This window comes from Toxorhynchites rutilus, chromosome 2 (genome assembly GCF_029784135.1).
Source record: "Toxorhynchites rutilus septentrionalis strain SRP chromosome 2, ASM2978413v1, whole genome shotgun sequence".
Lineage (NCBI taxonomy): Eukaryota > Metazoa > Arthropoda > Insecta > Diptera > Culicidae > Toxorhynchites > Toxorhynchites rutilus.
Genome location: NC_073745.1, coordinates 297,207,008 through 297,232,741, shown reverse-complemented (window position 1 = coordinate 297,232,741; position 25,734 = coordinate 297,207,008). Strand labels below are relative to the sequence as shown.

The following is a 25,734-nucleotide window of genomic DNA, read 5'->3' as shown; positions in this document are numbered from 1 at the left end:
CAGCTATTCCATGCCAAACCGATATAGTGGCTCTCAGATTTGAGTGAAAAGTGGTAGCTCCGTATTTTTGATTTTTTTCAATAGGGTGCCCATTTCCAGTGCTGCGAAAAATCGACTTTTTCTCCTTTTTTCCAAAAATGACTTTTTTCAAAAATTCATAACTTGTGAACTACTGAACCGATTCAGATGGTCGACATATCAAATTCAAGTTAATAAGTCTTTCCTGAAAAAAATACACAATTTTGGGTTTTGATTTTGTCATTGTTTTGCATAGTTTTTATGGTCTCGGGACCAATGGGGCTATTTGAAAAAAAAATAAAACTCATAAACGAAAAATAACGTCTCTCTGATTTTTGGATATGTTATGTGAAAAAAAAACCTCAGCTTTCAAGAAAAAAAATATAGCGCCCTCGGTCCCGAGACCATGAAAACTATAAAAACCAAATACAATTAATACTTATAACAAAAAAATCTATTTTTTCTGCAAGTGTAATATTTTTTAAAAGTCTCTTAATTTGATATGCCTTTAATTTGATATGTTGATCCTCGGAATCCGTCCAGTACTTCAAAAGTTATAAATTTTTGGAAAACTCTAATAATATAATAAAAGAGGAAATGGGGAAAAAGTGGATTTTTCGGACCACCCTGAAATGGAAATGATCACCCTAATGAAAACATAGAAAAATACGGGTCTAATGTTTTGCGATAAAGAACAAAATTTCAACTTTTCACGAAAATATGAGAACCAGTATATCGGTTTAGCATGGAATGGCTGAATATAGATGTACTAAATTTGCTAAAAAAACGACTTTTCAATTTTCCAACTTTCCGAATGGTTTTCATATTTTTTTTCAGCATATAAACCTGACGCAGACTGAGACACATCAATCCTGATACTGACTGTTTCAATCCGTCGCCCCGTTCTTGAGTTGAATTGTGAAATGTGTGAACGGACACCAAATCATTTTTATTTATATAGATTTCACATAGTATGTGTGCTTCTCTGAGTTGTATAATTAGTCTTCAATCTCGTCCAAATTTTCAAAATAGTCTCAGGAATATTATCACCTTAATATTGAACACTAGTTTCAAGTTATATTGACATTCAAAATGGAATTATTTCAGATGATTAAATTTTGATTGAATTTATTCTATTATTTGTCCAAATTTTAAACATTCGAATGTCAGTCGAATTCGGTCGTCTAACAAAAAATCGCTAATGTTATACGAACAACTACAAGTATGCTAGGTTCTTATGTATTCAATTTTCGAGCAATACAATTTGAATTTCAATTAATAAAGAGTGTTTGACTAGATCGATAGGATAACTATTTTTCCACGAGGGAAAATTGGAGAACAGCATTTTTGGGAATATTTGCTGAGCCAAAAAAAAATGCAAGAAATAATAAAGCTATAACTTACAATCATTTTTAGAATGCGGGCCAATTGTAGGCGTAAGTGCCCTATAAAATACGTTGAAGACGATGATTTGGAAACAAAACTCGATCGAGACCTCGTGTCGAACCCAATAAGAGCTTACATAATTATTTGATGAGACTCAATGAGCAATCTGAGCAGCTAAAGTCATTGAGACGAAATTAACGAAAAAAGAAAATAAACAATATTTGGATTCATATGTATTTTTTTTTTCAATGATCTGTCCAAATCACATTAGCTGTCATCTTATGGGGGGATAGCACTAAATAAGCGAAAACGATGTTATGTTTTGTTTGCATTGACCAGAATAGAGCCTGGTTTAAATGACAAAATTAATGGCTAGAGCGAAATTTCCATGATTGGTCGTATTGCTTACTCAAGATATTAACAATTTTTTTTCCGGAACCGCTACAGATTTGCACAAAGATACCACAGAAAAACATGTATTTACTCATCTCATCGCAAATCACTCTTTTCTTAAGATTGTAACTCCCACTTCAAGATTCAAACTAATTAGATTGATCAAAATTCTTATTTCTTCACACCGCACGCATTTTTCGTTTCCCTCCGATCCTGCCGTTATCGTCCATCCTAGTCAATCTATCATTCCACAACCCACCTCCCATTGGAATCTCCTTTTCGTCACCGCACCACACCACCTACCGCCCGCAAACAAATAATCAATACAAAACGCTGCAGCATTTCCATTGCTCTGTTTCTATCACTTGTTTTTTTCTGCATTTTTTCTTACATATATTTATTTAGAGAGATGGTGCCAGTAATAGCAACGCAGGTGAAGGAACGACAGTAACAGAGCAGCCCACGCGAAGAGTATGTATTGGTTTTTAATCTTCTTTTTTTCGTTCATTTTTCTATTTGTTTCAAAGGAGTAATCTTTCGCCTTCTCCTAGAGCTCTATGTTGCTCGGTCTCTATTTAATCTCGATACCGTTCCTCGAGTTACGAGCTTGCACGACGTTCTGACCCAATCCGATTTTGGTGAAGCGCATTGTACTCTAGGAGTTTCTTGTAGTTCAAAAAAAAACAAAAAGTCCTTTGGAATTGGTATTTGCCCAGTGGGGATGAAATCAGAAGCAGTGTAAATCAGAAGATCTTTCGTTGATCGACCGTTGCTTTCAAAATGATACGTTGGTAATGGGAAGACTCGATAGAATACGGAAAAATAATATGAACAAGGGTGCTTTGTTTAATGTTGTCAATGTCCCACGAAAATCATGATATGAAAAGTGTAAAAATTTAAGCATCGTCTCTTTGCGATCTATCAAAATAGACTATTGATGAAGTACTCTTTATGATCTATAAACCTTCTTCTCATCCCAGATCCTGGAGATAATACAGTGATGCGCCCTCACCAGTCTCTCGCCTTTATACTCAAAATTGGCATTTCTAAAAGCTCGTTTTATTTTCAGCATCGCAATCTTTTCCCGTACATTCTGCAATTCAGGTGTAAATAGGGTAAATGATCTTGGTTTGTCCGATTTAGGGTATTTTTACGCAAATAGTAAATGCAAGTCGATTTTTCTTCATGGAAATTACACATAATCGATACGAGTTTGGGTTTGTTGAAAAGCCCTAAGTCTCTAGTTGCTAAAACCACCATAAGGTGTTGAAATTATTCAATTTTTTATGTTTTTTAACGATTTTCCTTAAAGAGGAATTATGATCATGGCTTGACCACCTCTGATCTTGGTTTGCACAAAAAATGATCATGGTTTGTCCGGTTTTATAAATCACAATTTTTTCATTCGAATTCACAAGTTGATGTTGCATTTATCATTGCTTGAGTTTACTGTCATCATATTTATCGAATCATAATTCAGGCTTTCTTCAGAATATTGCCTTTTCTTGGGCATTTTAAAAGTGTTACCTTCAACACACTCACCACAGAGAAACTTTATTTCTGATATGCGCGAAGGACACAATAAACAAACTGCAGCGCGCCAAGCGGTTGCCATAGAAATCATGTGGACAAAATAACATTATTGAATTGGACAACTCATGATCAGAATTGAGTTCATCAAAATGCGTTAATGTAATGGTTTAGCTATGTGAATCTGATACAAATGGTGTGCAAGCATGTTGTTTACAATATTTGTAAGTGTTATAATCCAGAAAAGGTCTGAATACGTGCCAAATAAACATCTGGTGATCGATTAAAAATTAGCTCGAATGAGGGGCACATTGACACAAATAGAAGGTGTATTTTATAATCTTTTAAAACATGTGAAACATGTAAATCAAATTTTATTTATATGTTTTGAAACATTCGAATACCTTATTTCATTAGCATTCAAAAAAAGGGCAAACCATGATCATATTTTCGACTGGACATACCAAAATTATTTACCTTACGTCGATACGTCGTTACTGATCGTTTTTTTTTTTTAATTTTAGTGGAAATGTCTTGAAATTTATATAGAAATGGTTGAGTAAGGCTCAGTACTACGTGTTTTAAGTAATCAAATGACATGAAGTAAAATTGTTCATTCAAATTTTACCAAAATAATATGATTTACTGTTGAACGATTTTCCACAGCATGTAATACAATTTTTCGCAGTACTTCATTAATTCAATTTTGTTGTTCATGTTACTCACAAACTGCATCAAATAGTGTATATCATAAAATAGATGCTTGTTACACCGAATTGAGACTTAATTTGTAGTGATAAATAAAATCGAAGTTTTCGCATTTTATACGATTTTAGATGTACACTAGGGTGCCAATGAATGTATGGGAAAAATCGACGCTAAAATTTCAAAAAAACTACCCTATACAAAATGTTCATCACATCGAAAAAACACCCTATGTAGAATTTCAGCTCAATCGGACTTAAGGGAAAGTGGCGCAAAGCGGTCAAAGTTTGAGTTTTTTAGAAATCGAAAAATCACTAAAATCAAATCAAAGAAATCGGGGTTTTCGAGCAAAAAAAGTGGATGCCAAATGTCTTAAAATTGCATGAAACGTCGAGATCCACTGCCCTCTCGAAATTTTTTTTGTCGAAAATCACACTCTGGGACTGTTTTTTTGTTTTCGGAACACGAGACGGAACATATGGTAATATGACTTTTTCTGTGGACTTAAAATTGCATGACACGTCGAGATTTACAGTTATCCCAAAAAAAAATTTCGTGAAAAATCGACTTTTCAGACGAAAAAACGACGAAGTGCAAAAACAATTAATTTTTTCGGGATAACAGTAAATCTCGACGAGACATGCAATTTTAAAACATTTGGCATCAAAAATATTTTTTGACAAAAAACGATTTTCGGTGATTTTTCGGTTTTCAAAAAACTCAAATTTTAACGTTTGCGACACCAATAAATAAAGTTATATTATCGCAAATCAACATTTAGCAGCAAGTTCCGACTGAAAAATCGAGATAACTATTTTTATTGGTACCCAAAACAATACGTTTCGTCTCGTATTCCGAAAAACAACAAAGTCCCAGCGTGTCAATTTTTCACAACAATTTTTTTTTCGAGGTGACAGTAGATCTCGACGTTTCATACAATTTTAAGACATTTGGCATCAAATTTTTGTTTTCGAAAATTTTTAAAAAACTCAAATTTCGACCGCTTTGCACCACTCACCCTAAAGTCCGATTGAGATGATATTTTGCATAGGGTGTTTTTTCGGGGTGGTGGAACATTTTTTATGGGATTACATTTTGAAATTCGAGATGACCATTTTAATTGGCACTCTAATGTACACAATGTATCCTTTGGTCGACATTATATGTGTTTTTGATTCGATCTCACTTTATATGTGACTTAGAATATGTCAAGTTATGTGATTTGTTGTTTGCTGGGTTCTTTCGGTTACATTTGCAGGTTTCGTTCAATTAACTCTTCGGCGTCACGATTGGATAAAAAGTACGTGCGATAAATTGTAGAATATAAAGTCGATTCAATTAAATTCAATGGGTTTCCTTCTCAGGATATCTTAAAATAATCTCTGCCGCGTGTTGGGACACATGAGATTTTTGGATTTTCGTTACGTCAAGTGATCGATAACTCGCGTTTACAAAATCACTGCACTTCCCTCAGTGAATCCTGATTTTTTGAAACTTTGCAGTTCATTCGCTTCTAGGCGCCTATCCCCACTAACAACTATCCCTTCCATGGTATTCGCTAGGGAACCACGCTATAGAGGCGACCCTTCTGGCCTTCGAGCGACGAATATCATACTAATATTCCTTCCCTTTCCCCGGTGACTGTAAGGACGTGGCCGGCGTCGTTATTGGCCTTTTAAAGCCGAAACTTTGCACAATGAGAATGATTTGCTACTCCCAAGCGTTACTCAATATGTTCTTTGTACAGTCTACCCAAGCTCAAGCTCAACTTCGTTTTGTGTGGCGATTTTTCGATTTTTTGTCATTTTCCTGGAAACGGAAGAACGGAAAAAAAATTCTTGAAGATTGGGGTTTCTGTAACGCCAACAATCAAAATTACACCAATGACTTTCGTAATAATTTTCACAGATTCGTCGTTAATGGGTTCAATTATTCTCTCCTCGAATTCCAAATCAAACACGAAATTAGGTATTTCTCTGCATTTTCAATATTTTCGAACGGAATGCATCACTATTTTTGTGTAAATCCTAGGGCCCAATGATGACACCCACTGTACTTATGTGCTGCTCAGGAATCGTTGTTCCCGTCATACGTGGATGGACGATACACCGTTGATTCTGGTGTGCTCTGATTGGGTATCTGCTCAAAGATATTTCGAAAATATTCAGTGAAACTCTTTTAATATGTTGTGCTTCAATCCATCTTCGAATAGAATGTTTATCACGACTCTCGTATAACACCTTATCTGCCAAAGAATGCATGAATGACGTAACCTCCAACAGCCTAATGAAAATGAGAGAAAACGCTTTTTCTTGTTTTTAACTGAACAACCATGACTGAACAATTTATATAGAATAATCTGTTTCTATTTAATAAATATTAAAAGAGGGTCGAAGGGATTTTATGATTTTTGTTATTTTAATTCAATTGAAAAACAACAAATGTTCGAAAATAGTTAGCTAAAAACAGTGTTACCCTGTCCTCAAATTCAGGAGAATTTATCTCAGAGTCAAGGATAAGTTTTTGAAATTTCTTTAAAACGTATTTGACACCCCTTACTATTCTTCTGCCTGCTCATGGCTTCTAGGGTTATATGGTGGGCTCTCTATTACACGAACAACACAGCTTTCACCGCTGCAAAATACTTTCTTCATATCTGGTTTGAAATGCGTCGCACTTTGAAGCCACTTTTAACTAGGAAATAATGTTCACGAAAATTGAATTATAGATCGCAAAAAGTTACCAATAAGTCATTTATGATTCATCAGTCATCCAGCTAGCGACCAGACGGTCGAGAGTTTAATTTTGTTTTCAAGGTAAGATGCGAACGAATTGAGGAAGTTCAAAGCCTTTATAATTCAAAACTTTACTGTGAAAAAAGGTTTTCAAACATTTGGAAACATGTAGATCCGTTGGTTCTTGAACCATCAGTGAAAAACATTCTGGAAGAATTGACAAGGATATATTTTGAAGCGAAAATAATAGGGACTAACGACGATCGAAGATGATCTGAAATGTCTCGAATTTCGTCCTTCATAAAAAGATCGAAACCAACGGAAGATCTGCAGAAGTTCGGGAAGCTAACATTATTGAAGATGTCTGCTGAAGGTTTTATTTCTTGAGAAATGTAATGAGAGTACAGATCCATGGATCTCGATCGTTGGTTCAATTCGAGAAGCTTCTTACAATTCTCAATCACTAATGGGTTCATGATTTCGCTTCAGACTAAGAATCGGTAGGACAGTTCTCAAAACCGAATCTGCAATGGTAAAACACCTGCCAGGACTTCAAGGCTCATGTTGTGTGTTGATTGCATGCATCTTAAAGCTAAACGCAAGCAACGATACTGTATCCTCTCCAGTTTAATGATGTGGGTTTTAGCAGCGGAACGGAAACAAAACGAACCATACTCCATATTGTAGTTTTGTACAGCCGTATTAGGTCTTCTGGATGAGCACCCCACCATGTTCTTGTAACTGTCCGGAGAAAATTTGTTCTCTGTTGACATTTTTCATTCAGATACGCAATATGTTTTCCCCATGTACATTTACAATAAAACCAAACTCCAAGATATTTGAAGTTTGTGGATTGAACGATGGTTTTGTTGAACAATTGAAGCTGAAGTTTTGGAGCTTGGTGCTTCCTAGAAAATACAACCATTTCTGTTTTCTCAGTTGAGAATTCAATACCTAGCTTCACAGCCCATATAGATAAATTGTTTAAAGAAATTTGCAGTTGTCTTTGCAAATCAATAGTTTTAGTCAGTGTTGTAAACGGTCGACATTTCTCTCAACCATCACATACTGCTCTTGCGCGAGAGTCACGGTTCAATATGTATTGCGAATGTGACCAACAATGCATTGGTCGGTTCCAACAGTCGCCTCAGAAATAAATGCACAGCCGCAAACACGACCATCAATTGAAGTTTATATATTCTCTCTTTCTGTCGAACGTACCCAGAAGAGCGGTGAAAATATGCTATTTCCATTCTACCATTCGTGCTTATAACCATCCTTTAATTCCGGCTAATATCACTGTAGTTTTAATGTCATTTGACATTGAAACTGTAGTGGTATGCATTCTTTTTCTCTCTTTAATCTGCATTCAAGCGTAGCTGCACACATACATCCACCTTCTCATTCACACATCCGTACACGATGGATGATATTTAGATGGATTGCTTAAGCGGACCTTACACGGTCAACTTTATTGTCAATATGATGACATTTGAGAGCATAATGACAGCTGAACATGGCCGACAACGCGGAAATCCGGATTTCCTGATTTTCGGGCATCAATATCGTGACATTTCATATGGATGCATGATGTTGACGTTTTTCTTCACGCATTTCCAGACTGAGTTGCCAGATTTGCAAACGGAAATTTAATTCTTGTTAGTCTTTTTTGCGATTGCAATTAAAATTTCTAAACTCCTGAAATTGTAGGAATCATAAATGAACGCTTTTGGTTTGGAAAACTGATACATTAATTTACATTTAATGTGACATGCCGAGGAACCACTCAGTGTCGCATTGGAGGCGATTTTGACCTGTAATTGGACATTGACGATGAGAGTGGTACAGTGTCGACGTCTGGTGGCGAATTTCAATGTGGGGCCATAATTTGGTCCCCGAACTCGATGTTTACATAAATGTCCAGTTAGAGGTAAAAATGTCCAATTAAACGTGTCGCATTACAGGTCTGTCCAATTAGAGAAATGTCGCATTAAATGTAAATTACGGTACTTTAAATAGCAAAATACGGTACTTCTCACGATACAAATCAAAACCTCAAAGTAAACTGATAATATGATGGTGAGAGATTGAATGAAAACTAACAACGTCTTAGGATTTTTTTAACGTTGAACTCGGTCATTCTTGCACTAGCGAGCGGGGCAGCCTCTTTAGTCTAAGTTGTGTGTTTCTTCACACTTCGCTATAAAATTTGGAGAATGAGAAGATCTGGGAAATCATAGGTGCAAAACATCACGTGTTGATTCAAGTTAAAGTAGAATCCCGATTATCCGCTGAATAGTCCGGTAAACTCACCGCGAATAACGAAAATCGCGGATGACCCATTAAAGGACCAAAAAAGAATAACAAACACGAAAAATTATGTTTCAACATAAAAACTATGTTTTATCAATACAGAAATCATTAAACTATCCATCTATAAGGCAAAATATTGATTGAGGTTAGATCGGATGTCGAAAGCCTAGCTGTCACGATATTGTAGACACTTATTGTCAATCATTTTGATCGTGTAAGGTGCCCATTAGATCAAAGCAACCGTCAAACTCTCCCCTATCAAGTGCGAATGTGTTGAATGAACGTTTCAAGCGGTGAGCGTTCCCCGTGAACACTGTTGTTTATTTACGGGACGATGAATATCTAATGAATAAGACGGAAAAAACATATGACATATGACATTTTTAGTTCGACGCTAGTTTGACTGTTCATGTTACGATGTTCATAAATGACACAGCACATAGGACTCCATAAATAGTCATACGATGGTAACCATTAGCAAGACTGGTTTTAGTACCTGATATATATACAATACTATCATCTGCCAGTTGCCTCAAAGTACCTTCATCTGCAAGATGATCATCTATATCATTAATATAGAAATTATACAGAAGAGGACTTCAGCAAAAGCTTTAAGAAAAAAAGACCCATGTAGCTAGTCCTAGAAACGGCACAATTTCAATTTCGGCACAATAGAAATTATACAGAAGAGGACTTCAGCAAAATCCTTAAGAAAAAAAGACCCATGTAGCTAGTCCTAGAAACGGCACAATTTCCATGAGAAAAGTGCATGTGCTTTTCGGATAACGGATTAAACAGAAAGTTGTATAAAATTGGTGAAAATCCTTGGCTGTGAAGTTTGTCGGATAAAATTCTTATAGATACTGAGTCAAACGCCCCTTTAATGACTAAGAAAACAGAAGCAACGCGAGACAATCATTTGTTCCTTTGCCCTCGCGGAAACCGAACTGCGTATCTGATGAAAAGTTATTCGTGTCGACCCATTCGTCTAAACGTCGGAGGATCATTCTTTCCAATAACTTACGGATGCAAGATAGCATTGGTCTGTATGAAATTTGGTGGGAAGCTGGCTTTTTCGGTTTTTGAATGGCTATTACTCTCAGTGTCTTAGAATATCAACAAATATTCACGAGTAACGAATATGATTTTATTTCAGTGTAAATGACCTTTTTTCAGCTTGAAACACACTGCCCTCATTATATTGATGACAACAACAAACGAGTTCATTTTGTTCATAAAGTTGATGAATGAACAAATTTGCTATAATAAATTAATGCGACATTGAGTGGGGTTCATAACTTCGCTGTTATTTATACTTCGAATATCAAAAGCAACAAATATATTATATATAATATATAGCAAATATTCTCGTTCTGGCATTGATTTTGAGTCAAAATTCAAAAATAAAAAAGTTAGTCAGGCTGGACCATTTAGAGAACAAAAACGCCAGAGTTCGATGAAACGAACTTTGCAAGAAATCGCGCATGATTTTGTTTGGCGAGACGTTAACAACGGCGTAAATAAAAACCAACCGCACACGGCTGCCTCAGGTTAAAAGTAAACAACAGCTGATATTCATTTGGCTAAAATGAAATTCAATTATGGAATCTTGAAGAATCAAGATGAAAATGACACTGGGTGGAAAAATAAACTTCAAAACATATTGAAGAATAAAAGTTCATTTGCTCATATTCACTGGTTGTCTGGATTTGTCATTTTGATTTTCGTTTGGAATATATAGGTTTTCGATGCAACCTAGCTCGAAAATCTATGCATTTGAGCTTATCGAAGATGATTTTTTTCAACACTGATTACTCTCACTTGTCTCCATTCGATAGGGACAATATTTTGCTCAATAAACTTATTGAATAGCCTTAATAAACGTTTTATAGCGACGTTTGGAAGCTTCTTAAAAAGACTAAATTTGAAGGATATTGGAAGGAGGATGGGGTGATCTTGGATCGATTTTCAGAAGATCGATCTTTTCCATTCCGATTTCCGATTTTTTGGATCGATCTTTTTTACTCCAGAAAATCGAGAAAATCGTTTTTTTACGATCTTTTTGTAGATTCATTTTTCAGTACACATCGATTTCAATCTCACCGAAGACTACCTAACAATTTTTTTAAACATAATGTCAATATTTGATTCGCATTGCATTCTACGATTTACTTCCATGCAAATGCTGACAGAGACATAACCAGCGGTAGTTACTGAGGGGATGTACTATAACCAGTGGCTCATAGAGTCACTGAACTAGATGTTGACATCAATTCCAGGCGAAATGTTGTTTTTTTAGAACTGGTGCCAAAATCAAGAATTGGCTTCGACGAAATGACAGACGTATGGTTATGCACGATTGGCTTTATTGGTTCGTTGTCAGCTGAGTTCTGGGGAGATACTAGTTGTTGAATATCTAATAATGCTTTTTCAATCAATGTATTTAATAAAACGACTCCTTGGCGGCACGAGATGAATGTCCTGGGTTTTTATTTCTGGACTTTGAACATTTTTGTGGCCTTGCATGCTGAGAAACAAGATAAAATACTTTTGATGTTTTATTATAAATATGAAATTTGTATCCCCTGTTTAAAGAACGGAGTGTCGTGAATAGAAGAAGCAGATAAACTGAGAAAAAGTTTTCGATTTTTCAAGGATCGATTCTTTGGTACCGATTTTTATAAAAATCGTCCAATCCTAATTGGAAGACAACGTATTACGAGATATGTCTTCTGCAGGGACGAAATCCGAACATACTTTATTGGCAGAATAAAGAATCCATCGGTCGGAATACTCTTTGTTTTCGTTTGTATGGTTTTTGTTTCGCATACAACCTAAAATCAGTTATTAATTTTGAAAAATACAAACATTGAATTACATTATTTAAATGCTTAAAACACGTAGTCCCGATCCTTATTCAACAATAAAAACATACAAACCGTTTTTCTCAGCTAATCGCGAATGTTTTTGACTTCGAAATTCGGAACTAAGAGATATGATGGCATAAAAAATACAACCAAAGTCAAAACGAAAACCGAGACACAAAGCCCAGACAAACCCCAACGAACCGTCCGTCTCCGTCAATCATTCTTTTCTACAAATTCTACCGGTCGTATTCGATGAAAGGTCGCTGACGGGTTGTTACGTTCCGGTATATATAAAAGTTTCCATATGAATTGCATCGAAAAATAATGGACGTAACCGTCACGTAAATGTTGTATGTGAATCGCACATGAGTCATCGTTTTCTTGAAACCAAAGGAAAAAATCAACATTTTTCCCAAATGACGACGATTATTTGGTCCAAAATCATACGTTTTCACACAACCAGAATTAATCACGCCACGCCATAATCACAGATGTGACAGAACGGATTATTCATCATATGTCTGAGCTTGGTTTATGTTCTTTTTTGGATATGTCGAAATCGATCAGCACTTACTGCTGGTCCCATCTACCCGTCATTCGCTTTTCGGTTGATGATGTTGCAAACGCCTTGGACGATCTTGACATCAAGAAGGGATGTGGTACAGATGGCATACCATCCCTGTTACTTCAAAAATGCTCCACTGAACTTGCGAACCCTATTGCTCGCCTCTTCAACAAATCGCTTCAGGAGAAAACATTTCCAATAGCATGGAAAACTGCTTTCGTTGTTCCTATTCACAAATCGGGAAACTGCAATCAGGTGACAAATTATCGTGGTATATCTATGCTGTGCTGCCTAAGCAAGGTATTTGAACGACTAATGCACAAGGTTTTATACAACGTGGCGTCTCCAATAATCTTCAATGGACAACATGGGTTTATGAGGCACCGTTCAACCACATCAAATTTAATGTGCTACGTCACCGCACTATCACGCGAGATAGAAGAGAGACGTCAAGTTGATGCGGTGTATGTCGACTTCGCGAAAGCTTTTGACACAGTCCCACACTTCCTAGTAACGGAGAAAATGAAATGTATGGGCTTCCCTGGCTGGATAACGGAGTGGATTTCATCATACCTTTGTGGTCGCACAGCACATGTCGTCGTCAATGCAGCTAAATCCCGCAGCTTTTATATCACGTCTGGGGTACCACAAGGTAGTGTTCTGGGTCCACTGCTGTTCAACATATTCATGAACGATTTGTACTCACTGCTTTCATCGCTCAAGCTCTCTTTTGCCGATGATCTTAAAATATACCGGGTGATTTCATCTCCTTTGGACTGCGTTGTTCTTCAAGAAGACATTAACTCAATGCTAGAGTGGTGCTGTGATAATGGGATGCGAGTCAATGAAGGGAAATGTAAGACTATATCTTTCGGTCGCTCTAAAAGCCCCATAGTCTTCCAATATAAAATGGAATTGACGATATTGGATCGCACAACGGCAATCTGCGATCTTGGAGTCACGATAGACTCAAAACTGAGATTCAATGACCATGTAGGCATTATGACTGCCAAAGCTTTCTCAGTTCTGGGTTTCATACGCCGCCACGCGTACGAGTTCAGTGATATCCATGTTCTGAAAATCATGTACTGTTCGTTGGTCCGTAGCATTCTTGAGTACGCTGCTCCTGTCTGGTCCCCCTTCTACGTAGTTCACAACCTGAGGATTGAACGGGTGCAGAAAAAGTTTATCCGTTTTGCACTAAGACAGCTACCATGGAACGACCCACTGAATCTCCCCCCTTATGCCGACCGATGCAAGCTCATAGGACTGGATACACTATCTGTCAGGCGTACAACGATACAAAGATTGTTCATTTTTGATGTACTTCAAGGAAACATCGACTGCCCTGAGCTTCTAGCTCAGGTGTCTCTAAATATTCCCATTCGACGCTCGAGGAATTCATCTCTACTATCGGTTCCATTCCATAGGACAAACTACGGCTACAACAACCCGCTAGATTCATGTATTCGTCTGTTCAATGTTGTATGTGATGTTTTCGATTTCAACTTGACAAAGAACGCATTTAAAAATAGAATTAACAATTACATCTAGTTTATAAGTAAATAATTCAGTCTGTACTAATAGAAGACGGTGTTGAAATAAATAAATAAATAAATAAATATATTGACAAACATCGGGTACTGTATAGTATATTTCAAAATACGCTCAACGAAATGCTTTAATGTGGAGAATAAAATAAAATTTGAATGCCAAAGACAAGCATCTCCCAAGTTGCTTATCTGCCATCGGCATGTCACTCAATTTAGGAAGAAAATGATTTTGTTAAAAAATTGTTCGACTCTTCAATGTCAGAGAGTAAAAAATTAACGGAAACTAACATTTATGCAAAGCTTCTTCCAAATCAGAATGGGTCAGCTGTCGTGATCGCTTCTATAAGACGACTCCCTAGCCATCTTCGTAACACATCAACACATTCTCGCATACACATATCATACTTCATTCATGAATTCGGTGTAGGAATCAGTTACATTACATCAGTTCAATTCGCATGCTCTATTACTCCACAACTTTTCATTTCTATTAACCGAAATCAATGCGCTGTTACTCACATTATTATTTTCTTTTTTCTTTCCCTCAGTCGGAGACGGTTTGATTTTAACAGGGACAGTATTAGTCAAGAGAAAGGAAGATAAGAGGCTTGAATTATGCAATCAAAACAAAAAATTCAATAAAATCCGCTGGGAGGAAGAGTTTGAGGAAGACGATGTTCGAACATTTTGGAACGAAGCATTTCTTGTTTATTAATGAAACATCCTTGCAAAATCCATCCAGTGTTGTTAGTATCTAGTATCGCTATAGTATTGTTTTACAAAAAAAAACATTACTCCTTTTTTGACTTGACCGCTTTCGGGTATAGGAAAAATAATAAAGAAAATATTCCACAACAAACAGATTTTGTATTTCTCTCTAGTAGTTAATATTCGATTCAGTTACGCTGCGAAGAGTGCGAGAAGAGCCGCTGATCATTCAAATCTTCTTTGCCCAAGGAAAGTATGCAAAAGTGGTTAAGGAACAATGCTTGTATTTGGGTATTGGTTATATTGTTGCCTAACACAATGTCTCCTGTTAGAAGCTTAATCTACTTTGTATACGCTTATAAATCTAAAACAGATGTGAAGGAAAAGACAATGCGTTTGTATAACGTGTGTAATGCATTCGTAGTTTGTAGCATAATCTTCTACGGCGTAAGCCGCTGTTTTTGACTACAATTGTTCTTTTCCCACAAAAAGTATTTTATTGGAGCAATGGGCTTGAGTAATGTAAAAAACACACAACACTTAATAGACATTTTTTGCTACTATAAACAAAAATCATATCGGTGTCAGTTATTTTAGTTACACAGTTTTGTTTTCGATATTTTACCAATACTCAACTGCTGTTGCCTTCCAGGAGGACTTGGCCGATCTGGAAGATAACGGAGGAGACCCGAGTGGTCTGGTGACATCACAACCAACCGCAGGGCAGGCTCACGGTGCCGGAATGCCAGTGTACGCGATGCCACCACCGGCTTCGAACCCGACCAATCCATTTACGGGAGCTGCTGCTACGGAAAGCACAGGTCTTAACACCGGAAACCAACCGGTCTACACGCCAGGTAATTGAAGCAATGCTACTTTGTTGAATCCCGAGAACCCGTTCAGAGAATGATCCCTTCTCCCGATTCCGATAAACTCTAACCACTTAATCAATATGTCTGATGAAACAATGCTAATTTTCCGAAACCAATGCGCTAATAGGCCGCTAAATTCAACCCGGATAATATCAGCTTAAGACGCGAAGCAAAAATAATGGTATGGTCTCTAGCTTTTTGATTTATCGCTCTTTTTTTTTTTGTTTCGATCGTTGCACAGTGAAAATTTCGTTTTTAGAATAGTGACTTCTGTTGGGTGATTTTTTTTTGTTCCTCTATCAGCTCTTGTTTTTAGTTTTATTAAAGACCCCTTCCTTTTATGATCTTTCTTGCAGGCATGAAGTAAATGGTGGTTGATCGCCGTTGATTGATTATCTCATAACAGAAAAGACCTACCATCACAAACTTCAGCAAATGCTTTTTGAGTTGGGGCCGACGACAGCGCGACACAATGAAGCAGAACATAAGTTCAACTATGTTAAAGCTAAAAATAATCTTAAAAATCAATTTGAACACATACCAACTAGTGAAAAGAGAAAAGTCGAATCAGCGAGAAACGGAGACAGTAATCAAACAAAAATTATCCGTAAATAAATAGAATATTTAAGGTAAAGAATAAAAAAAATACTGTGGTTCAGAAAAAAACGAAGTAAACCAGTTATTACACTATACATATATACATATATATTTCAAACTACACTCAGTTTCACGAGATAACACAAACAATCTCTCTCACACACAAACACACCCACACACATACACTCACGATTGGTAAGAGTGTAGAAGAGAATTAAAATTACTAATAGTAAGCAAAGTTCTCCTCATTATTATATATATATACTACGTGTTAATATTTCGATTTGCAAAACAAAACAATGACAAAAAAAAATGTTTCAATTTTTGAGACGCGGAAGTAAATCTGTTATTTTTTGTGTAGTATTTTCTCTTCATCGTGCATGAAACAAAAGTAAAATAAAACAAAAAACAAACATAGAAATCTTATATATAGCAAAGAGACAACAGAAAACAACCTCTATTTAATGCAAAGAAGCCGAATATTATAAAGTATAATGAACCATCCTCCTCCTCCCAAGAGCAGCAGCAGCAGCTAACTACAATTATTCAATTGTAATCACATTCGAAAAACATAACGACGGTTAAGGGCGGCAGGAGCGAGAGATACTTACGATAATAAATTTTCCAATGCGCCAGTTATACTCAGTCAGGGAGTTTTTTTTTTATTTCTGTGGATGAGGACATATCCGAAAATTCTCGCTTTCTAGGTAAAAGGTAAAGTAAACTTATCTCTAAGGTCCAAAGTTATTTTAAAACAACATGCCAAACTTCTAGAGGGAAGTGCTCTATGGGCCGACAGCATATATTGAGCATTATAGAAAAACAATAATACAATAAAAATACAATAAATTAAAAACTGGCTAAAACTGACTGATTTTTTTAAACAATGGAAAAGTTCAAAATTTGTTACAAATAAACGATGGTATCGGAAGTTCTATTGAACTGATCTCTTCATCGGTTGCTTTTAGGATCCTATTGCAAGCATGCTTTGTAAAATACACGATGTAACAAATAGTTTGCGCATTTCAAAAAAGGCCATTTTGACCTCAGAGCGCCCATTTAGGTACAAAAATCATTTTTTGTTTTCCTTTAAAATAAATCAACGATACTGAAATGGCAGAATGGTCTACTAATTACCTACTTTTTCGTAATATTGACTGGAATACCGAAAAGTTTGAAAAAACTTCTCAAATGGGGGTGGATTTTTTTGCGCCCATCAGTGAAAATCTATTTTGAATGATCAGCAAAAACTATTAATAGTTTGCAGTCAGAGTGGAACAAGTGCATACGACCATGGCGACTAGAGCGAATGGTTGTGTTTCTGAGATGTTTGTTGAATCAAATTATAAGATTGAGTTCAACCTTCGTGTATCAATTAATTTCAAAGAATTGGAGAGTGACTTGCCCGTTAAGAAATTTGGTCCTTCCTGATGTCCCAAAAGCAAAAATATGCAGAGCCCGACTTATGTTTCTGTCCGCTTCAAGGGCTGTCCACATACCACGTGGACAACTTTAGGGGGGGGGGGGGGGTTGGGGTTACGAAAATGTCCACGCGGTGAGGGGGGACGGGGTTTTAATATTGTCCACGTGGAAACGTTATGTATTTTTTAAAGTAGAACATTCAAGTTAGAAGTCAAAATTTAATGAGATCTGTTTTGAATTTACACGATTCTTTGAACTTCACTCCCCCTGAGTACTCAGTATTCATCAATAAAAATACTGAACTGCCTGAGAGTGCTGCTCGGTCAAACATCCATATTTTTTCATATGACTGAACCTCTTTCCTGAGATGTATATTCTGAAGGTAACGCACATGAACTAGCATCCAATTTATTCCAATCGGTAAAAGAGGGCCATTAAATCCGCCAGGATAAAGACACCCAATAACACAAAGAATGTTGGATTTTGTGTAGTATTCAAAATCACGACTTAAGTGCGGGTTCAGCTTTTGCTCTTGATGACAAAACTGTTTGGTTTGTTTTCGAGAACTCAAGGATTTCTGAACATTGAAACGAAAAACAAATTCTTCCATGAGTGTACGGGCCGTATCTCTGGAGATCTTTTTCTTGCAATGATGTTGTTCTTCATTGATGTCTGGTAATTTTTGTAATACGCTTTTTTTGAGTTGTCTGGAAAGTTCATGCTGCTACTGCTGATTAATTAAAAGCAAAGATTAATCTTTCATGCACATGAATTAGTAGATTCACTACAGATTTCAAGGTTGCAATATTTGTACAATCCGATAGGACTTGACTCGATCAGATTAAGGGGGATAGAGACACGAATTTCGGACGTTTGTTCGAGCTCCGAAAAAGTAAAACAAAGAATATTTTTACCATCCATTATATCACTACAGGTAAACTTCGATATAACGTACATTTCACTTTCAAAATTGTACGTTGTATCGAATTGTACGTTATATCGAAGCATAATAAAGTACTCATAAACGTAGTCTATAATACATTCTTGTGTTGCTGTTTTAGTAAAGTTAATGAATAACTTCAATCAAAAGACAAAATCAGCATTTCTCATGATGTTTTCCTTCGTACTGTTGATTAAAGGTTGATTTATTTAAAATCCGGAATCACAAAACCACCTGTATTTCGGGATTGATTTAAGGTACAAAACATATTTTAGCATCACAATACAGATAATTCATTGTTCTATCAGAAAAAAAATATTGAAAAAAAATTTCCTTTACACTTTGGAAATGTGTACGTTATATCGAGGTAAAATGTACGTTATATCGAGTGACGTTATATCGAGTGACGTTATATCGAGGGTACGTTATATCGAAGTTTCCCTGTATTTGTTATATCAATGAAACAAAAAATTGAACGGAAAAGTATATATCCATAATTAGAAGCTGATCGAGTAAGGGGGTTCAAAAAAAAGTTGTGCCATGGCGTACAAGATTCCAGCACTTCTGGTTCACTGAAACAAACAAATCGAACAGATTCTGAATCAGTAAAGATGCCACTATCGTATGAACCTCGGACAAGTCAAAAACGTGTTTTTTTGATAAAATGGCGGAAATTTGAACAGATTCTGAATCAGTAAAGACAAGTCACACTATCGTATGAACCTCGGACAAGTCAAAAATGTGTTTTTTGATAAAATGGCGGAAATTTTAAGGAAAAAATGCTGTTAAAAACTTTTTTTTAGTCTCTTGATTTTTTAAAATAGTAAAGTTACGAAATTATGATTTTTATAGGTTCATGCGATAGAAAGATACATACAGATTGTATACATATAAACATAGATCGGATAAGTAGAACTTGAGATATCGTGTAAACCAGTTTGAAAAACATATTTCGAGAAAAACGCGTTTGAAGTTAATTGTTATAGCCGTACTAGATAAGATATCGCATCACTAAAATGGCTATAACTTGGTAAATAATGAGATTTTCAAAAAGTCTCTTCTATGGTATATTCCTAAATGTCTGAATTAGAGAAATATGAAGAAAAAAAAATTAAAAAGTCACAGGAGGGTTGTGTACGAGACACGACCGCATAGTTGACGTAGGATTCCGTTAGGCTGTCTGTTGATTTTGGATATGTTTGAAGAATTTCATTGTTAAACTCTTTGATAATGTTTTGGTGGCCGTTTGGTTTGGTTGTTAGATATTGTTTGTTCACTCCACCAGTGTCTACCGCGTGATGATGATAGAAAGATGGTAAACAGTCGTTGGATGGTGCGTATCAGATAAAAGATACCGAAGTGGTGATGAAAACCACCCTCTGTGACCCTAGACGAGATGCCTCCTATGTTATGTATGGATGAAATAAAGAAAAACAAAACTCACCAATGCACAATGGTCCAGGAGATGCATTTCAGTGGAAATTAGAATTTAGAGCTAGACAGTTATTCTCTAGACAAAAACTGTCTTCGACAAAGTTGTCCATACGATAGAGCGCTCATTTTTATGTTATCAAAAACAGGGTGACCAAAATTTTGGATCGATTTAGCGCTTTGACCATAGGGATTTTTGCATTCATTTTAATATTTCAAATTCTACATCAAAACTGTCTTTGTTTACCTTTTAGAGCTCATCAATTCCAACATTTTGCGATGCAGAACTTGTCAATATCTTAATCCTACTTAAAGTTATTGATGTCTTTTACCCAAAAACTCATGATTTTAATTTTAATTTACTCAAACACAAAAAATAACATAGTGTCTTTCTAATGCCGTCAATAAACTTTGTTTATGTTTGCCCCAGAAAAAATGACAAACAATTGAAGAGAGCGTATTTTTTGGGAAGAAATATCAATAACTTTGAGTGAAGTTGAGATATTGACAAGTTCTGCATCCCTAAATGTTTGTATTAGTAAGCTTTAAAAGTCTTCCGAAGACAGTTTGTATGTAGAAAATGAAATCTGAAAGTTTTTTTCATGGTGACCCTAAAAAAATCGAAAAGCGCTATATCGGTTATTTCAAGAGATAGAAAAAAACTTTGTTCTACAAAGATGTTCCAAATAATTGGGACTACAACATTGTCGAATTATGTTTACCTCTATCTATGAAGATAAGAAAGTTAGGTTTTTTATTTCATCGACAATTTTGGTCGAAGACTTTTTTTTGTCTAGAGAATAACTTTCAAGCTCTAAATGTTAATTCCCACTTAAATACATCTCCTGGACCATTGTGCAATGTAATATAAGATAATTACCAATACCGTACACAATTATCAATTTTTCTCATCAGTAAAAGCATGTTACTTTAATATAGAGAAAACATATTTGAAATGAGGAAGGTAACTTTCTTTTACAACTTTTACTTTCTGAGTGTTTATTCAACCCAATGCGATTTAATTGGACTAACTGAACCTAATACTATATGTAGAGCATATGGGAAATCACTTTTTGTAATATTTCTCCACTTTTCCAAATTTTCTCGCCGTATAAACTTTACTTGGATGAAAATAAACACAACAAAACAGACAGCTTAAACCAAACGACCCGTTCTCGAGCGGGAACACGATCTGGTTTTTATTTATGAAAACAGAAATAAATTGTTTCATAGATCAATTCATTTTTAAGACAACTTCTACCATATACAATTTTACACTTACACTTGTGCTAAATTTTTCACAATACACGATCGGTCATGGATATTAAATTCTACGAAACAACCAACATTAAAAATCCAAATTCAAATTTATTTGCTAGAATTAAACGTGTCACTCACCTTACTTGCAATATAAAAATGCCCCCGACTTACATATATTTGCAATGCCGATTTCCCCTGGGCACCTTGATTTTGATGTGTCTGTTAGGGAACACATCTCGGTAGAAGCAAAAGTTTCCCCTCCTTTCATGTATTCACAATGTTGATTTCCCCCAGGCAGCTTGGTTTTGATGTCTCTGTTTGGGACCCGCCCCATGTGTCGTCAATTTCGACCAATTAGAAGTGGGTATTTCCGTTAGGATAAGGGTTGAGATTTTTCAATTGTTCGATAGTTAGTTTTATGACATATATTATTTTCTTCAATATAAAAAATTGTTATGGAGTGCCGAAATCGATTGACGCGAAAAATTCATCAATCCATCATGAAATCACTGAGCAATAAGCGTTTGAAATTGGACAGTTTTCACGAAGTGCTCGATTATCGGTTTTCAATTTGTACCCCAATATGTTCCCGAAAGACGTAATCCTACGTCAAAATTGATTTTTTTTCAAATTTTTAGACTAGAATACCCTCTTAAAGAACGCAACATTGTGCTAATTTTAAATCCGACCGGATTCAGGAATAAGGGTTTATTTTACCGAAAAACACTTGAAGGGACTTATCTCAATCTGGGATTCGTTTCATAAACGCGACGAAAATTCATATTTGTAGCGAATTGTAAAGGGCATATCATTTACAAGAATGTTGAGTTAAAAAAAATCTTAGCAAGTGAATGGAACCCCGAAACAGGTTTTCGCTTGAAGAAAGTTATGGCTGGGTCTGGTAGGACTGGAAGAAAATCTGTATCATGAGCTTCTACCAAGCAACTAGTTTCGATGAATTCCAACAAGTACTGCTAGCAGCTGAACGTATGAAAATCAACGACCCAGAACCAGAGGATGGAATTCTCAAGTTGCATGAAGGATGCTGAAATATCCAGGAATCTATGATCGAAAAGATGTATGCCTACAAAAATATGCTTTTGGTTTTTTCCTTAGAATCATGAATTTTAACAATTAAGGGTTGTAGGTCAACGGAATCATCGATCACGATGATACTGCAGATGTTTTGTTTTTACTAGGATCATTATAGCCATCAGGCACTACCGAACCTGTAAAAGCGAAAGTCATTGATGTTTAGACGAGAAAATTCTGTTTTCAAACAAAGTGGTTGATTTCATTGTCTGATTTTTTAAAAACTCAAGCAGCCAGCCAGCTTTGATAAAAATACTCGAGAATAAGCTCACAAATGGTATTTTTAAATGGATATGGAGATAACGTGAATGGAATTCGGAAGAAAATAATGAGCTCTCGGACAATGTTGAAAAACATCGAAGATTTCAAGACAAATCGTTACCATTGGTAAGGCTATAATTTTTATCAATAAACATATGGAATAGAAAATAGAAACAAATTTGAAATGAAATTTAAGCGAAAAAATAGAATTTCTTGATTTTTTCCTCAAAACCGGAGGAATGTCCACGTGGACAACAGGGGGAGGGGTATAAGAAATGTCCACGCTTGTCCACGGAGGGGGAGGGGGGTGTCTAAAATCATGCTGTTTCTGTCCACGTGGTATGTGGACAGCCCCTTATCTGAACAGGCATGGTATTTCAAAGGCAAAGTACACGGATGTAACATATTTGCTGAAATACGTTCCTCCCATCCACCACGAACTTCACGATAATATAAAGCTGAGACGAGACATGACAATAGGGGGCCGATTCCGGACCACTTTTTCTGTCAAACTCGGACCACTTCAACTCGACTCCTGATTGGATGATGAGGAAAACATTTGGCAAAGATAAATATACTAAAATTGAATTTCCAACATTTTCACAGTGTTGCCAAATATATTAAAAATTGACTAATAGTTGCATTCATATTTCAATTTAGCGAAAATTTCTATTATGGATTCTTTGTATATTTTCGTTTCTGTTACGTCCTGTGTTCAGTTCCCGAAGAGAGGGAAACATTGTACAGTACTGTTAGTTTTTGAACGATGTCGGAGTTGAATTATAAGGCCTTATTTCCGTATACACTTCACGGTGAAAACGAAATGAAGTGTATCCGCGATGACAACTATACAATGTTGACACCTGGAAACAGAATTAGTTTTTAACAAGGCTTACTACTCTCACCACATCAGATTAGCCGGCCCGAAGGCAGTTTTAAATTTGTCAAAATCTGAATGAAAATTTTTACTTGGCGTTGTTTATTTACTTGAAGCCCGTCTTTCTTACTATAACTTAACCCTATATTTCTATACACTTTCCGATATTCTCATTAAAATTTATTATAATATAAAATTATCTTCAGATACCATTTTTGTAAGAGATTATTTTACCATATGAAGAAAACAAAGTTTTCCATTCACATTGAACATTAATTCGATACGGAGACGTTAATTTTCATTCAATTCATGTATTTCAACATATCATACTCCTTTTATCAAATCTACGTTTTTTATTTCTTTTTGCTTTCTCTGCATTTAAATTTGTTTTGGATACCAAAATAACAGGAAAATACTAACTGTTTAAATTTAACAGCCCATTTTATAATTAATATGAAAAATTGTACAGCTCAAATAATACATGATACGAAGAACACATGTTTCTCTTATGGGAAAATAATCTTCCGAAATTTTATAACATTTGGCAACCTTCACATTATTCGTGACTGCGAGTTCCATAGTAAATCAATAGGCCTTTCCGTAATTTGTTAGTGAGTGGTAGGCCCATGCTCTTTTGCTGTGGTCATGGCTTTTACATTATTTAGCCACTGGTGTACACGACCTTATAGATGTATAGTTGATTGATTTCTGTATTGATAGAACAAAGTTTTTATGTTGAAACATCTCTTTTCGTGTTTGCATTTTTTGTCCTTCAATGGGTCATCCGCGATTTTCGTTAATCGCGGTGAGTTTGACCGACTATTCCGCGGATAATCGGGATTCTACTGTAGCTTGAATTAACACATGATGTTTTTTCATCTGTGATTTTCCCAGATCTTCTCATTCTCCAAATTTTATAGCGGAGTGTGAACACACAACCCGCTCCTAGCGCAAAGAATGACCGAGTTTAACGTTAGAAAATTCCTAAAACGTTGTTAAGTTTCATCCACTCTCTCACCATCACATTGTCAGTTTACTTTGAAGTTTTGATTTGTATCATGAAATGTACCGTATTTTGCTATTCAAAGTATCGGTTTTTCAAACCAAAAACTTCCATTTATGATTCCTACAATTTCAGTAGTTTATAAATTTTAATTGCAATCGCAAAGAAGACTAACAAAAATTAAATGTGCGCTTGCATATCTGGCAACTCAGTCTGGAAGTCCGTGAGGTAAAACGTCAACATCATGCATCCATATGAAATGTCACGATATTGATGCTCGAAAATCAGAAAATCCGGATTTCTGTGTCGTCGGCCATGTTCAGCTGTCATTATGCTCTCAAATGTCATCATATTGTCAATAAAGTTGACCGTGTAAGGTCCGCTTAAAGGCTTCAACTAGAGCGCTGACTGGCATCGTCTAAATCGGCCTTCAGATATAAAGCAGAATGACGACAAGAATGATTATTTCAGGTGGGTGACGTCTTTAGAGAACCCCCATTGATCTGACAGAAGCCAACATATCGGGTATCCCACTGACATTTTTCCTTTGTTTTCATATGAATTGGGTATCCCACTAACAGTTCTGCTTGAGATTTTGCTAACGATCCTAGCATCAATCATAGCACCCAGCTAGATTATTTAGACTTGAATTTATTGAGTAATTTTCAAGTGATGCTAATCGATTATTTTTGGTAATTCAAATACTATTCCAGGCTCATAAAACCAGTTTGTTTCATTGTACACTGGATTCTTTTTTATGCTATTTTCCTTTGTGTGTTTTTTTTTCATTTTCTCGAAATTATGCGATTTGGCACTGCCTGTAGTCGCCACGTTGGGAAGAGAAATTCTGCGAGTGTGGTTGTTTGAGGGGCTTTGAATGCAAGGGGTGTAAGTGACTTGATCGATTTCTCTTCATCAACTTTTTCTTTAGTTAATAACTCAATTGCTAAAACGTTCCAATTTAAGTTTGATATAGAATCTGATAGGTGAGGTTCTGACCTATCTTCCACATTGTCAAATACAGCTGAGAATGTATTTAAAGCTAAGTTATGACCAAAAGAGAGAGTCGATGTAGAGAAATCGATCAAATCACTTACACCCCTTTCATTCTAAGCCCCTCACTTCTAATTTCACCGTGCGGATAGCAACAACATGAAGGTAAATGATGTTGAATTATTTTCAATCATGTATAAATGGAAGATTTAT

The 25,734-nt window shown here is 35.9% G+C and overlaps 1 protein-coding gene across 3 annotated transcripts in view; it reads left to right on the top strand.

Moving 5' to 3' along the window:
- Window positions 1-16,891, top strand: part of LOC129767436 (dnaJ homolog subfamily C member 5 homolog) — a 30,370-nt gene extending 13,479 nt beyond the window's left edge. Inside the window, exons 5-8 of one of the 3 annotated variants that reach the window (XM_055768339.1) lie at window positions 2,203-2,268; window positions 15,426-15,630; window positions 15,773-15,826; window positions 16,002-16,891. In XM_055768339.1, coding sequence (XP_055624314.1) covers window positions 2,203-2,268; window positions 15,426-15,630; window positions 15,773-15,780 — 279 coding nt within the window. In that variant the 3' untranslated portion in view covers window positions 15,781-15,826; window positions 16,002-16,891. The remainder of the gene's footprint in view (window positions 1-2,202; window positions 2,269-15,425; window positions 15,631-15,772; window positions 15,827-16,001) is intronic. The other 2 variants (XM_055768338.1, XM_055768340.1) reach the window with 2 other exon arrangements.
- The last annotated feature ends 8,843 nt before the right edge of the window (window positions 16,892-25,734 follow it).